The following is a 16604-nucleotide window of genomic DNA, read 5'->3' as shown; positions in this document are numbered from 1 at the left end:
ATTTGGATCAACAAGCTACAGTTTTATTTCACTCATGAATTAATTTTGTATATAATGGACATTCTTAAAACTTAATTAACAAAAATGCAACAACTACTCAACTATGAAATAAATTTAATTGTAGAGACTGTCCCAGTGTGAGTGTGAAGTGAAGTTATCACACTTTATGTTAGCTTGAGTTATCACTGTTGTCTGATATTTGTCAAACCTTTCGGAAAATTAATTTCACTTTGACAGTTGCTGACAGGTTAATTACTTTCAATATCCTGTGTAGAGCGGTGAATTGTCCTGTCTCGCTGTCTTGTTAGAAGCAGTGTGATGCAAAAACTTATGATTGTTGTAGTTTTATGGCATTTTAATATCTCAGCAGTGAATGTCACTTGTTATTTCCTCCCTCGCTGCTATAGGTGATCATCTATAGGACATTAATATGCTTTGAATTTATTTTAAAATGACTGTACTCTATTATTTGTTTCCTAAAAGTTTTTTTAAATATTTTTTTCAGTCTTTAGACGCTGTGTATTTCACAGTTATGTTTCCCGGTGTTGTGATTCTCATCCTGCTGATCAGGAGTGTGACACAAGAGGGAGCTACTGTAGAGTTGCACAATGGTTCCCCATCCAAGATGACTCCATGACTCAAACATTATATATGTCTGTTACTTTGGTAGGAGTACACATATTTCATACTGTACAAAAAAGAGTTTTTTTTTTTCTCTTAAAGAAAATAGTCTAGTAATTTATAACACCAGAGAGGCAAATGTCTCTCCTACTTGACTCCAGATTATAATGACAGTTGAAGCACTTTATAAATAATCTCTAATTAATAATAGCTCCACAGAAAGGAACTATCCAACAGAAGTCACAAACATTTGTGCATATATTTGAGGATCTTTGTTCTCCTGGTCTGATGACATTTGTGCCCCGCTCATATGGAACCATCCAGTTCCCAGTCTGGGACTTGGCTCTGGGCAGGTGCAAGTCTCATCTCCTCATCTGGATCCCTGAGAGCTGAGGGAAACCCCTAGAACCTTTGTGGGGGAAAACACATAGAAATAGACGAATAGACGAAACCATCAAGCATGGTTTTTCAGGTGTGAAAGTATTCATGTTCCCACTGAATCATTTTATTGTCTGATATCAAGCTTCACAGAGATAAGAGGGAAATTTGCTCTCCTCTAATGAGTTATTTTATGTTTAGTATATACTCATAAGTGTAGATATGAATAAGAGTTCTTGACTAAAGACACTCTTTGGGAAGTAGTGAGTCAAAATGTTCTGTTCAATATAAGATGAATGCAGCCATGCCGAGAGAAGTCTAGTGCTTACTGAAGCCCAACAACACTTTTAAATATTACTGTGATGCCAGAGATGAGACAATTATTTGCACCTTCAGCTGACTTAACATTTTTTATAGTCAACTGAGACCCTATAACAAGTGATTTGTCAAGACTGGACAGCTCTGAAAGACAAAACCTTTATTATAAATACATATATACTGTATGTACACACTGTATGTGTCAGTGAGGAATGCCATCACCTTTGTTTGTCAGCACTCATCCAGTATTTACCCATGTGTGGCTGACTCCTCTTTATAGCCACATCCTGAGGAAGACCCAGTGTGGGTCGAAACCAGTTGGCATTCTCCTTTTGGTGATATTTTTTAACTTTGATATGTCCTAACCAATAAAGGGGTTTTAACTACATCCTTTTACTACATTATAACCATGAGCACCCGGTATTTCTTATTATGTTTACCTACGTGTCATGTTTGCAAATTAACATCTCAATGGGTGTGAACAGCAAGCAACACAGTATTTGATTAAGCTGAAGGGCTCATTGAACTGAGCAGTTGACTCTGTCTCTTCGACTCTTGGATGATTTTTTTATCCCTTTGAGAACTATACGACATGACAATCGTCGTATTAAAGTTTTATTGATTAGTTTTTTACTGTCATTAGTCTTTCACTTGCCTCATCATTTAAATCTTTTTTATAGCAGGTCCGCAGACCTAAATGCTTATTTTAAAGTTAAGCTATTAATAAAGGGTGACAAGTTTCATTAATAAACAGCCAATGGTTTCACAGTTTATGTTAAGCCATTTGTTACAACTTGTAAAACCTTAACAAAGCATGTATTATTAAAATACTGGAGAAAGGCAAACATATCTCATTTTGCATTTCCAGAATATATGATTAGTTTAATATATTCTGTGTTAATTTTGGAGAGCTGCTCCAGCAGTACAAATACTATGTGAACATAAAATAGGCTTAATGTAAGAGTTACGGCAAATTTTCACAACATCCAATCATTGGTCAGGTTCCTTCTAAAGGTAGTTTGTATTATTTGTTTACATATTGGATATAATTTGAATGGAAGCAATAATACATGAGGAACTGTCCTATACTAACATAACAGATGATTTGGAGGTGGAGCAGAAAAGTAGTATGATGCTTAACTATGTGGGGTTTCCTCAGCTAAGGTTCGGTTTATGCTCGAATGTCTGCTAGTTATTTTGCTTAAACTGTGACCACAGGCAAAAAGAGAAGCTGTGCCTAAATTGTTATACTTAGCTTGTAGGCATGTTAACCCATAGTTGTCTGTTTTGCCCCAAAAGTAAGCCTAACTGTTGCTATGGATACTTACAGTTTAATATAGTCCATACTGCAAATGATTTAGAACAGTGATCGTTGACGACATTGAAGTATCCCGTTAAATGTTACATTTTTGTATCTAAACCATTTTCCTGACATAATACACTCCAGCTTTTGGTCTCATACAAACTATATTGTTTCTGATGTAATGTGCAGTAGTCCTGTATCCAAGAAGGAAAGACTAAGAGTCGTAAAATGCTGAATGGTTAGATACTAAAAGCCTCACAAGTCAGTGGTGTTTGATATAGCTTATGTATTTATTTAAAAATTAGATACATGTATCATTAACAGGTGAACTGTTCCTTTAAAATTGCAGCTGAGATAACATTACTTTGTTTGGCTTTTGACATGGAAGAAACCCCACAAAAGCTTGACTTAGTTAAATTGACAGACATCTTTTTACAGTGTGGGCAGGTTCACCTGCACATGCTCTCCTGTCTCTGCGGTAAACAGATCATTGACAGAATCCAGTTCTGTTGCTCTGAGTTGAGACACTTTTTTGAGCAGTGTGAGTTTCCTCTTACGACCATCAGAAACGGATGAAAGAACATGTGGACATATGGCTCAAACATTTCCAAGGATCCTCCTATTATTGCTGATCAGGTAGGATTACAGACATCTGCTTTTCTAAGTGCATAATTAACTTGAGCATTCTTCACATATTTGTTTTTGTTTTGTTTGTTTGTTTTGTGTCTTTGCACAACAGATGGTTGAATTTAACAGCACTAATGAAAATGAAACAAAGCTAAACATACATCATTATTGCAGTAACACAGCAATGTCCCATTCCTATTTAAAGCCTATATAGCTACATCCAAAGTGAATATAATAAAATTATGATAGTTTGTTGTCCATCAAAGTAACTATTACTCCAATATGTTTTCTTTTTTTGGTATTAGAAAAACTTAAACAGACATTCATCGGAAGGATAAATACATGTAGACATTGTCGCCCTTGGGGACTGAATTTAACAAACATTTACTTAATTCACTGAACTCCCCCACCCTTATTTAGGGTGACAGGTAGCTACCATATAAAGGATTAAGTTACAAATACATCAACAGTGAATCTCACTGCAGTCTCACTGAGCTGTTAATGCCATTTTGATGCATAATAACCACATAACATTGAACAAATTTTAAACTTCCTGGTGACAAAGTACCCAAGTGTCTGTATGATTCATAGCGAGGCTCTAATATGTTTTATGTAAACATTTTGAAATGATATGGCAGGAAAAGCACAAATGTAACATTGATAACATTAATAGCAAGTGAATTAAAGTAAAATGAGTTTAAAAAATTACCATTCTGTGTCATTGAGGCCTGAGAGTCAGCAGGTGCCCACTCCAACCAAACACCCCACTAATGACGTCATTTGTTAGTTGCCTTTGCCTTGATTGAAGGTGTTTGAAGTGGCCATTTATCAATAATTAAAATGCAACTTAAAATCAAAGGACCACTGATGCACGGTGGGGATGTGCTGTCTACAAAGTCCTCTAATCTAAGCAAATATCTAGAGTAATCAAATAATCGAAACAAATACTAATTATTATTCATAAAACTACCATAAAAAGCTCCTACAGTCTTCATCAGAGAAATCATCTGCTTTGTGGTTGGAATCTAAGAACCACTGTCCTGTAGTATCATCAGTATACACAGTACTGGTGATGCTTATATTACAAACATTTTTTTTTCAGATTTATTATAAGTTATTTATTATTTATTATTAAGTTAATTTAAACCACAGATAGTGCATCACAGCTTATAAAACTCTACTCTGAGCAGGACTCCCCTGTGGATGATGGCGATGAGAACCCTGAACGTGGGAACTGGACCAACAAGACAGAATACCTCCTCTCTATGATCGGCTTCGCTATTGGCTTGGGAAATATCTGGAGATTTCCCTATGTAGCCTTTAAGAATGGAGGGGGTAATTATTTGGCATCAGTGTTCAGAAAAATCAGTTTTGATAATTCTGTTGTAGTAGTTGTGAAAACTTGCTTTTATCCCTGTGAGCAGGTGCCTTTCTCATTCCCTATTTTGTGATGTTGGTTTTGTGTGGAATTCCTCTTTTCTTCCTGGAAAATGCCATCGGTCAGTTCTGCAGCCAAGGCCCAGTCAACATGTGGAGAGCAGTGCCGATACTGCAGGGTGAGCCTGCAGTTAAACAGCAAATTCATTCTCTGTTAGATCAAAATTAAATTCCATGTTGCCACAATTTTATAAAACCTTTTAGTGAGTAAAAGTAGGGCTGCAACTATCAGGTTTTTAAAATGTTGATTAATCTATAGATATTTTTAATTTAATTGATGAATCATTTAACTTTATAAAATGACAGAAAGTAGTGAAAAACATTTGAAAACCTATAACTGGAAAGTGTAACAATCATGCTTGATATATGACTCAAACTATTAATTAATTACCTCATATTATTTTATTGATCATTTTACCTCTGAATGTAAGGCAGTACAGATCTCAACTATAACCTAGCAATAGGTGATATAATGGTGCATTTAGCATAATGTGCGATATCAAAAGTTAATCTAAATCAATAATATTGGTCATTAACCTAAAGCTTAAAGAAAAAGGTGATTCTTTAACTATGGAGCTTGCTTCAAGGTCTCCCTCTGCCCATCAGGAAATACAAAAGAGAGAAAATATCTTTTTGTGGTTTGGTTGGCTCAGTGAGGTCAGACAACAGATTTTTTTTGTAAAATATTTTTTATAGACATATACTTTGCATTATAACCTATTATCTTCTGCAGGTGTTGGCTTAGGCATAATTATGGTGAACGCACTGTTGTCAATTTACTACAACGTCATCATCGCCTACAGTTTGTTCTACATGTTCGCCTCCTTCCAGTCTCCTCTGCCGTGGTCCAGCTGCCACAGCTGGGCTGACAGTAACTGCGGTGACAGACCTAAAGGTGCTTTTCAACTCCATCATTATTACTTGTGAGATGCGTTGATCAGATCTGCACCAAATTGGCTGATATTTTAAGCAAGCCATTCACTGGTCATCTCTCCTTTTCTAGTGTATTGCAATGTAAGTGGTGTGTTAGTGACGAACTGGACTCAGGAAAACAACACTTGTCCTTCATCCAGCATGATCAAAGTTCCAGTGCAGAGCCCGAGTGAGCAGTACTGGGAGTAAGTATCACACACTCAAGCAAACGAGCACATATGCACACATCTGTCACACTGCTGTTGTTACAGTCAGATGTGTCTTCTCCTCAGTCGTGTGGCTCTGCAGAGATCCAGTGGTCTAGATGAAACAGGACCAGTAGTTTGGTACTTGGCTCTCTGTCTGCTGCTGAGCTCCATGCTTGTTGCTGCAGCGCTCATCAGAGGTATCAAGTCATCTGGCAAAGTAAGTCAACAACTACTGTACTTAATAACGAGTCCTTATCCACACTTTGTGAAAATATACCTTTTCTTCAAGCACATGAAAACAAGAATCAGACACCACAACTGCAAGCAAGTACACAATGTATTTCCCAGTTGAATTTTCCTCTTTAACTGGTGTTTCTGGTGTTGTGCTGTAACAGTAAATGCCATTTGCTTTGTTAAGCAATGCTGACATGATACACACATTTCATTCATATGTAGCAGGTTTGGCCCACTATGGTCAGCTCACAACCAAGTTCACTGTATGAATTTTATTGCTCTGTCTTTCCAGGTTGTGTATTTTACAGCTACATTCCCTTACTTGGTGATTCTGATCCTGCTGATCAGAGGTGTGACGCTGGAAGGAGCTAAAGATGGCATAGAGTTCTACATTGGCTCCAAATCCAACTTGACCAAACTGACTGAAGGACAGGTGAGGACCCAATTTTCCCTGTGTACGACGCAACAAGAGCAAGAGTTTACAGCCACTTGCTGACAATGCTACAATGGTACAATGTTTACTATGTTCATCTTCACACATTAGCTTGTTTTAGCATTGGCCAATTACCACTGAACAAAAAGTATAACTGAGACTGACAGGCATGTCATTAGTTTTGCGGGTATTTGGTCAGAAACCAAAGTATTGCCAAAACCAAAGTAGTTTGATCTGATGATGGTGCTACATGAAAAGTTAAGGGATCACCAAAGTTATTATAATCAATTGTAAAGGAGAAATGAATGTGTAAATTTCATGGGAATTCATCCAATAGTTGTAAAGACATTTCACTTAAAACCACAAATGTCAACCTCATGATGACGCTAGAGGGAAAGTCAGGGAATCACCAAAGTCATTAGGATTCATGATCCTTTGGAACCATGAATGTTTGTACAACTTTTCAGAGATATATCACTCTGGACCAAAGTGGTGAACTGACAGACTGACATTGCCATCCTGACAGTCTACAGGCTAAAAACAGTAGCATAAGTTTAAAACATGACGTGTTTTCAGGTCTGGAAGGACGCCGCAACACAGACCTTTTATTCCCTGTCCATTGCTTGGGGTGGAGTTGTGACTCTTGCTTCTTATAGCAACTTCCACAACAACATGTTCCTGGACTCAGTGGTTGTAACCCTCATTAACCATGGTAGGAAAACACTGTTTCAGTTGAAGCACTATATCAAATAAAGTGTATTTATTTTGCTGCTTTATCAGAACTAAGTAAATATATAACAATGTAATGTTGTAAGTACACAGTTTAGTTAATATCAAAGCCACTATGCGTGGATTTTGAAGATGTCTGGGGCGACCCCCAGTGATAAAAAAAAAACATAGTGGTGAAAAGCTATCCAACGGGTCTAATGAGGAAGAAAAGGCAGCAGTCCAGAGTTCTTTCATTTGCAGTGGCTAAATAAAAGCTGCTAAAAAATTTTAGTGCTGCCCTTTCTGACAGGAAGCTTTCTTTTTGTTGAGTAGGCTCAACTGGCTGCCTGAGCAGGTAATCTCCAGTATGTGTAAAATAAAGCATGGGATATTTAAGCTGATTAGTCTACTCTATGTGACTATTTTCATCTCATTCTAGGCACCAGTGTGTTTGCAGGCTTTGCCATCTTTTCAATTTTGGGTCACATGGCTCAAATCTATGGAAAGCCTGTTGCAGAAGTGGTGAAGGAAGGTCAGGCACCTTTAATACCACTTGATTTCAAAAAATGTTGAAAGGCTGCTATATGTTCTCTGATGTTTTGTTTTTCCATCTTTGTGCAGGTTTTGGCCTGGCATTCATTGTATATCCAGCTGCCCTGGCTAAGCTTCCCATTTCCCCTCTGTGGTCTATCCTGTTCTTCTTCATGCTTTTCATAGTTGGTCTGGACACTCAGTTTACAATTTTAGGTGAGACTGTCATTTACTATTCCAAAACACTTTTTTAAACACATTGGATCTGTGCGGAAGCAACTAATCACTGTTTTCCTTTCGGCCTGAAATTCTTCAGTTTGCTTGTTACTTCTCATCTCTCCTCTCTCCATTAGAGGTGATTACCACCTGCCTGACTGATGCATACCCTGAAATCCTCAAACCCAGACGTGCCTTTTTAACTATTGCCACCAGCTCCATCATCTTCCTCTTGGGCCTGCCATGTGTCACAAGGGTAGGTCTGCTGAGAGTGACTGTATTACTGCTGCCTGATATTACTATCTTGCTTACCTGCACTGTGTGTGTGTCTAAAATAGGCAGGAATATACTGGGTGACTCTAATCGACCAGTTTATTACCAGCTGGGTGCTGCTAATTTTGGCTCTGATGGAGATCATTGGCTTCTGCTACATATATGGTAAATGTGAAAGACTTTTATACAACTTTACAAGTTTGTTTCATTGGCTGTATTTACTATATGTATGTCTGTATGTGTATGCCACAGTCAGTGTCAGCAATGTTCTTCTTAAGCACTTGGCAAATTACTGAAACAATACGACACAAAGTGCAGTCATTGGGCTTCTTACAAAACGAGACCAAGTATGAGTTTGATTGGTTGGGCTGTGAGAAGTCAGAGGTCTGTCTGTCCTACTGGAAGCACCCAGCTGTCTACTAATTTGCTACCTTTGTCAGCTACTTATGTTACCTAAATTAGCTTAATTTTGCTGGTTAGTTACAAAAGCTGGTAATATTCTTTATTTTTTCTTATTGTCAACAACCCCAATGAAAAGACCAAAACCAAGAATGTGTTAGTTTGACACTTGATACTTTGTGAAGCTGAGCCTACTGGAGACATCATGGGCCCAGTCAGTGAAATATTGATGAAAGTAGGAGCCCACTTGACAACCCTAATGATATGCCTGCACAGCCTTTCTCAACATCAGAGCAGCATAGGTCAGTGCTTAAACCTTCCATCACCACTGGGAGCATGGGAATTTAAGAGTTGGCACTTTAGATTAACATCATTTGAAAACATGACAATTCCTTAATTATTGTCATATTATTGAAGTATGGAATACAATACTTTGCTATCCTGTCTGTTGCACCCAGGTACAAGCCCATTTATCCCTGCTGAAGATATATAGTAAATCTTTGAAAATGGTTCACAAATATGTAGTTTCATTTTTTTTAAAAAAAGGTTGATTAATTTCTTAAAACAGCGGGGCACTATAGTTTCTATCAAATGTCACTCAAATAGAAGTGAATATTGCATTTGTTGGTGGTTTTGCAGCTGCAGATTTGATGCTCTACTGAGTATTTCAGGCACCTGGACGGTGCATGTGGAACTGACTTAAAATAAACCACATTGCCCGTGTTTGTAGTAATAAAGGAACATGTCATCAATTGCAACCATATGTCTCACTGATGTGTTTTTAATAGTTTTTTGGAACAATGAAAGGCACAGCAGAATAAGCTATCAGGTTTAGATAATACTTGTTGGTATTAGTGTGATCAACTCACTGTTGGTTGTCGTCTTTTTGTGGGATTTTTTTGACATTCTTGACAGTTTAATATAGAATATCACTTGACTTTACAGAATTCTCTATGGTGAACAAATTATATTGCTGACATCTTGGCTAGCAGCTGAGGGCCCGAATGATGTAGACATTAGCATCAGAAGTAAGACAGCTTTCTGTTGCTGAGTTGTGCACATATTCATTTTCTTCTCATGCCCTGCAGGAGGGAACCGTTTGATTAAAGACATTGAGATGATGATTGGAGAAAAGACCTTTGGTTTCTGGCTGTGGTGGAGAGCATGTTGGTTCTTTATCAGCCCCTGCATCATAGTGGTGAGTACAACCTCAGGTTTGTTCTTTTACTTTATATTGTTGTAGAAATAACACCTTCAACACACGCTCTACCTATTTTACCTTTCAACTCCCTCACGGGGCACTTTTTGTATACCTATAAAGGTCCATTTTAGCTTTTTTTTTAAGTAATCTGGGAATTAAAGTGTAAATATTTACACTTTAATTATATTAACAACTACCTTTGTTGTCCAGGGGATCTTGATCTGGTCTTTGTTGACATTTGTGCCCCCTTCCTATGGAACAGTCCAGTTCCCAGCCTGGGGTTTGGCTCTGGGCTGGTGCATGGTTGCATTTGTCCTCCTCTGGATCCCTGTCATCGCTGTGTATAAGATGATAAGAGCAGAGGGAAATCCCTGGAAGGTGTGTGTGTCGCCTTGTTTAAGACAAGAAATGTTTTTAACAAGCTGGGATTTCTCTTTTGTAATTTGAAAGCAGTGATGCCCTTCAAAGTTTGTACCCATATTCATGATATATAAATATGATTTTATAATCTTGTACCTTCCACAGCGTTTGAAGTCACTGTGCTCTCCTTCTGAAGAATGGCATCCCTACCTGGACATCCATCGAGGAGAACGCTACTCAGAAGAACACTGCAGCAAAAGAAGAGAAGTGTCAACAAGCGATAAGCAAATGTAAATGCAATCTTCAATCTTCACATGTCTCTTCAACCAGTCAGCTTTAGTTAAAGCTGAACACCCAACTACAGTATAAAGTTATGAAAAAGCTGCTGCGTGAATGGGAGGTTATATGAAGGGCAGATTTTCTTTATGCCATGTTTGACCTGAATGGTATTAAACTTACCTATCTACCTTAATCAGATGTCTTTAATTCTTTGAAGAGCTCTTAAAACTTTAAGAATCTGTCTACATGTCAGGTAGTGAGTTTAATTTGCTCTTGAGTCCCTCGGCTGATGTAATCATTCTTACAAAAGCTCCATCTGATAGTGTTGGATGTCAGACACATAAGAAATTCTGATTTTACTGAATTTCATTGAGTAAATGATTTTTGGGAAACTGTAAGTATATTAGGGAAATCTGCATGTCTTTAACAGAAGAAGAAAAGAAAACATTTGTCTCAGCGTCGCAGAATTTCTTAATTTTGTATCATGTTGACATGGAAATTTAGAAGGAAAATATAGAAGGAAATTTTGTCCCTTACATCTCATAAACAAGTGATTTACCATCCTTTGGAACCATCATTGCTGACTCAATCCTCATTGCATTTCATGAATTGCACTAATTGTAAACCCACTATTGTCTCTTGCTTTGGCAATACATTACAAAAACTTAATAAAACTGTTGGTGCTGGCACTGTTTTGATTACTGTCACTGTGATTATGGCCAATATTCCTTACACCTTTCGAACAATAATTATCAATGAATGTAAAGAACGAAAGTTTTTATCCAACTTTTGGGAAACAATGATAACTCAGAATTATTCTAAGTGCTCTATGCACCCAGTGTACTCAAAAAGTAAATGGCTTTTAGTACATATTAGTGATGCAATATGTAGCAGGAGAGCAAAGCCAGAATCCACACAAAATCTTTCTAAATGTTGTTCAAAACCTTAAACTGGTCATTTTTTATGAGTATAACCTGTTAGATTTGCTGTTTTTACACATTTACTTTACTACCTAACATTAAAAATGTATCTGCACATTCACAGACAGAACTGTAATCATTACATATATAATATATTTTCTAAATATTTGTATGTACTATGTGAATGAGTTTATGTGTGCATGTGTATGAAAATATGTATGAAAACTGCTTAACAGAAGCGCATTTATATCACATGTAAGTATTATGTTAAAATATTCAAAAGTAGAACTTAAAAATGACCCAAGGATTTTGTCTTTTGAGTGATGATTTTTGCTTTGTTTTCTTTTGTCTTGCTTATAATTTAATTCATCCAATTTTATTTTATGTAACCACAAGGTAATACAGCATTTGTTAGGTAAAGACATTGAAAAAGTATTTATGTTGTCAGAACACAGAAATCATAGAAAATATTTTATTTAAAGCAGTGATGTATTCACTTTTTGTTTTAAATGAGAATATATTGATATGTACTCATGTACGTACTCTGTTTTTGTGAGAATATTGTCAAAATAACATTTGTTGCCACCTGTATCTTACTACTACTAGTACTACTACTACTGCTACTACTACTACTATACTTTTACTCATTTTTATGCTGAAATTTATCATCCTTTTGTCTGCAGTGACCATTTCTGGTTTGTGCAATCAATGTTTGTCTTGGTTTGTTGCAGTTCAGTTTCTGACTGTAATGCTATGTCCAATACATGAGGACAATAAAGGTTGTTGACCACATTATATGTTGCTGATCTTTGATGTCCAAACCTCTACTGCAATAAATAATTCATTTTTGTTTCTTTAATTGATGATTTGACTGGTGAAAAACATAAACAAGATACATAAAACCATCAGACACCGGAAGTTGCTGTAAATGGTATTTATTCAGTTTAGAACAGTGACAGGTGTTACAGAGCTGTTCTTGAATGGGCCTTAGTGAAATGGTCTTGTGTTACATGATAGTTGACCCAGCTCCTAACTTAAGAACAAGAACATGAAGTTCTACCGTGGATTGTTTAAGCCCAGTTGCAGCACCTGCAGCTGTTATCAAACACCAGGCCAGCAGCACAGTGCTGGCTGTAGGTTTTTCCCTGCTGGCAATGATAGAAGTCGTTCTTGTTGGTTGCGTCTGGGTAGAGTCCGTCAGCCTTACCAGCACAGAAGCCAGATCCTGTGCTGCCACCACTGCTGCTGCCACCGCCGCTGCTGCTGCCTCCACTGCTGCCACCGCCAGGCTGGGGCTGAGCGTGCTGGGTGGGTGTGACTGGAGGCAGTGGGTTAGAACGAGAACTGCAGGCTGAGGAGAAAAATGAAAGAAGTCAAAAAGATGGAAACAGTCCTATTTAGTAGATTGCCAGAGTATGTGTAGTTTATGCATGCATTACAAGTTCCAGTTCCGAGTCCACTCTTGAGGGTGTTGATCAGAGGGTATCTTCCCTGTCCACAGAAAGTTCCAGTGAAGTCATCCAGGTCCAAACTCCACACCATGGCTCCTCCAAAACCACTCTGCTTCAGCCACTGAATCTGTAGAGCAGATAAGAGGTTAAACCAAGTGCAGCCTAACATATAAAAGTTGGTGTAGATAATGAAATATAACTTCATACCTTATACTGGAAGCTCTTCACATTGTCATATCCAACCCAGATTCCCTGGTTGTAGGCATATGGCACATCCTGGGGACCATCCCAAGCCTGGGTGGCTCCTTGCTTCAGGAAAGTGCAGATCTGACAGCAAGTTGAGATTTAAGGTTAGGGACACAATACACAATTCATGTGAATACCGTATGTTGTTCTGTCTAATGTATATATGCACACATAAAGTCAAAAGAAGAAGCAAATACCTCATAGTAGGCCCAGAAGCCAGTTTGACGGGTGAAGGTTCCAGCAGGTCCAGGTCCACTGGCGGGAGCTCCCACAGCAGTGTTAGAGGAAGCCAGGCGGAAGGTGTGGCCATAGGTGGGGAAACCAACCAGCAGCTTCTCAGCTGGGGCACCGTTGCTCTTCCAGTAATTCATAGCGTAGTTCTATATATGAGAGAATACAGACCAGCGTGAGCATCTGTTCCATGTTTAATCATTTACAGCAAGATGTAATTGTTGAAATGCAGAGAAATAATGATCCCCTCACTCACCACATTGAAGTAGATATTGGATCCCTGGTCAGCGGGTCCCTTGTACAGGGGGCTGTTCTCTCCAACATTGTGCTCCCATGAACCGTGGAAGTCGTAGGTCATGACATGGAAGTAGTCCAGCACACTAGTGAACAGACATGAGAGTCAGTGCTTAAAAAGTGTTCTGTTCAATACACATAAGGGTATGTCTCATGTGTCTGCTCATAAACTTACGCTCCAATCTGGGCAATCTGGTATCCAGTGTCAATGGTTTCCTTTCCAGCAGCGACAGCAGCCGTCAGCATCAGACGGGGACGGTTGGTCTTCTTGCCCTCTGCCTCAAAGGCACTCATCAACTCCTACAGATGGGTGAGGAGAGAGAAAGACAGTTTGAGTTGCTGTATGACTGCATTTTTAAAGCCAAAATGTTTTACCAGATACAAGATAGCAGTTTGTCTGACCTGAACCAGGACGGTGAAGCGCTCCTTATCCTGAGGTGGGGAGCCACGAGAGCCAGGGTACTCCCAGTCAATATCCAGACCATCAAACTCGTACTGACGCAGGAACTGGATCACGCTGTTGATGAAAGTCTGACGATTGGCAGCACTAGACACCATGGCTGTGAACCTGGAAAGAGGGTCAGAGTGTTTCTACCTGCGCAACAAAGTCCTTAAAAAGTACTGAGACTATTAATCCTCATGAACATTACTTACTTCTGAGTACCAAAGTTCCATCCTCCAATGGCTAGCAGAGTCTTCAGGTTGCTGTTCCTGCAAGCAGTAGCAACATCCACTTTAACCTCTCACACTTTATTCTGTGTGTGTCCATGTGTAACATAGTTGAAAAGGTTCAGGTTAAATCCTGCTAAATGGGACAACTATGCTACCTGCTGTTGTAAATTTGTACCTGCATTGAGTAGTAATAGTAAAGGATTATGGGTAATCCTCAAAGCAACTGAGGATTTGCTGCTTGAAAAGCACATAAAAGTTAAGCTGGCTTTATTTGGTTGGATATTATTTATCTTAGGTTAAATTTCTCGTGTTTTTATTAAGTTAACCATTCGTTTTTTGTGTGTTTTATTGCCAGTAAAAATCTCTCCAGTATAGCTAGCTAACATTAACGTGATGCCATCTTTCCAGACGGAGCATGCAGTGTTTGTCCACAAGAGATGACAAGAGATGATTTTAAACATGTTACATATTCGTTATTATTATAAAATGAAAAATTGTTCTGTTTAATTTATTCTATTTACATGAATTTAAGACAATTGACCATCACATCCTATTACAGAGACTGGAACATTTAATTGGCAAGGAACTGCATTAAGCTGGTTTAAAACCTATTTATCAGATCAATTTCAGTTTGTACATGTTAACAATCCTGAATCCTCCATGCACACAAAAGTCAGACACAGAGTTCCGCAAGGTTCTGTGCTTGGACCAACACTATTCACCAGCTGGTCCACAATACTGCTGCATGTCTACTGACAAAAAACAGAAAAAGACATAATATTTCTCCCATTTTAGCTTCGCTGCATTGGCTCCCTGTAAAATCTAGAATAGAATTTAATCCTTCCTCTCACCTACAAAGCCCTTAATGGTCAGGCACCATCATATCTTAAAGAGCTCATAGTACCCTATTACCCCACTAGAACACTATGCTCCCAGAATGCAGACTTACTTGTGGTTCCTAGAGTCTCCAAAAGTAGAATGGGAAGTAGAACCCTTCAATTATCAGGCTCCTCTCCTGTGGAGCCATCTTCTAGTTTGGGTCCGGTAGGCAGACACCCTCTCTATGTTTAAGAGTAGGCTTAAAACTTTCCTTTTTGATAAAGCTTATAGGTAGGGCCAGCCAGGCTCGCCTTGGGCCAGCCCCTAGTAATGCTGCTATAGGCCTTGACTCCCATGACGCACTGAGCTCTTTTCTCCTCCTCTCCCTCTCCATCTGTACACATTCATATCCCATTTATGCATGTTACTAATTCAGCATCTTCTCTCTCCCATAGTTTTGTGCTTTCTCGTCTCGCCGGTATCTCTGCTTCCAGAACTGTAGAATCTGGATCTGTGATTGCTAAGCCCCTACTGCCCCCTGATCCTGCTCAACACTCATTGCTACAGTCTTACTTTTATTATTATTATTACTACTATACATCTCTATGTAGAACTTGCATTGTGCTATGCTCTCTCTCCTCCTGCTCTCTCTCTCTTTCTCTCTCTCTCTCTCAACCCAACCAGTCGAGGTAGATGGCCACCCACCCATAGTTTGACTCTGCTTGAGGCTTCTTCCCCTTAAAGGGGAGTTTTTCTTTACTCCTGTCACCAAGTGCTTGCTCATGGGGGAATGTTGGGTCTCTGTAAATTAAAGAGTACGGTCTAGACCTGCTCTATATGAAAAGTGCCGTGAGATACAGTAACTCCTGTTGTGATTAGGTGCTATATAAATAAAATTGGCTTGACTTTAAATTCATTTAGGCACTGGAGTCTCACACACACACAATCACTATGAGCATTTATGTATACTAACTGGTTCTTCAGGGCCTGGAACTGTCCGTAGAGTTTCTCATCGTCCCACTCATAGGTCTTGATCATGTTGCTGTCCATTCCAGCAAAGGCATAGATGAGGTGGTCACAGAGACATGGGTCAATGTCGGTGGGGAAAAACTTGCCTGCTCCAGGACGGTACTGTCCCCAGTTAGTGAAATAACAGGAGAGGATGTAGGATGATCCTGCAACACATGGAACAATTAGTCTGCTCTTTATCTGTGTTATTAACTAACACATGTCTACACATCTCATATGTCTAAAGTATATAATTACCTAGCTGCACATGCAGCAGGAGAGCCAGTCCTACAGAGAGAAGGTGAAGAGGAGGCAGGTTAGGTAGTTAATATGGATCTGCATTATCTGTGTTAAATAAATCATTCTTTTGAGCACAAAATGAAATTCAGGTGCAATATGTAAGTTTGAGAAGTTCCTTCGAGCAAAGAGCTCAGCTTACCAATGCAGATGAGTAGCTTGCCCATGTTGCTTCTGTACAAAGAACTGAGGGCTGGGACACCCTTATATACTCACAGGTTCGTCCC

The 16604-nt window shown here is 38.8% G+C and overlaps 2 protein-coding genes across 2 annotated transcripts; one reads left to right on the top strand and one right to left on the bottom strand.

Annotated features, from left to right (window-relative positions):
- The first annotated feature begins 3202 nt into the window (after positions 1-3202).
- Positions 3203-10972, top strand: LOC137180812 (sodium- and chloride-dependent neutral and basic amino acid transporter B(0+)-like). The gene is made up of 15 exons (XM_067586059.1): positions 3203-3256; positions 4438-4582; positions 4672-4803; positions 5418-5579; positions 5688-5802; positions 5890-6022; positions 6332-6472; positions 7049-7184; positions 7620-7712; positions 7802-7927; positions 8065-8183; positions 8266-8365; positions 9688-9797; positions 10011-10178; positions 10326-10972. Exons 1-15 carry the CDS (start codon positions 3203-3205, stop codon positions 10452-10454), a joined length of 1863 nt encoding a protein of 620 aa, XP_067442160.1. The 3' UTR covers positions 10455-10972.
- A 1317-nt stretch (positions 10973-12289) lies between these two features.
- LOC137182274 (acidic mammalian chitinase-like) lies at positions 12290-16519 on the bottom strand. Its single transcript, XM_067588599.1, has 10 exons — positions 16339-16519; positions 16046-16247; positions 14236-14292; positions 13984-14149; positions 13757-13881; positions 13544-13667; positions 13254-13436; positions 13018-13137; positions 12799-12937; positions 12290-12710 (listed from the first exon to the last, which is right to left on the bottom strand). The coding sequence occupies exons 2-10, from the start codon at positions 16120-16122 to the stop codon at positions 12430-12432; spliced, it is 1272 nt and encodes a 423-aa protein (XP_067444700.1). The 5' UTR covers positions 16123-16247; positions 16339-16519; the 3' UTR covers positions 12290-12429.
- Between the last annotated feature and the right edge of the window lie 85 nt (positions 16520-16604).

The sequence above is a fragment of the Thunnus thynnus genome, chromosome 4 (assembly GCF_963924715.1).
Source record: "Thunnus thynnus chromosome 4, fThuThy2.1, whole genome shotgun sequence".
Lineage (NCBI taxonomy): Eukaryota > Metazoa > Chordata > Actinopteri > Scombriformes > Scombridae > Thunnus > Thunnus thynnus.
The sequence above is the reverse complement of the archived record's forward strand: the minus strand, read 5'-3'. Positions and strand labels throughout refer to the sequence as shown.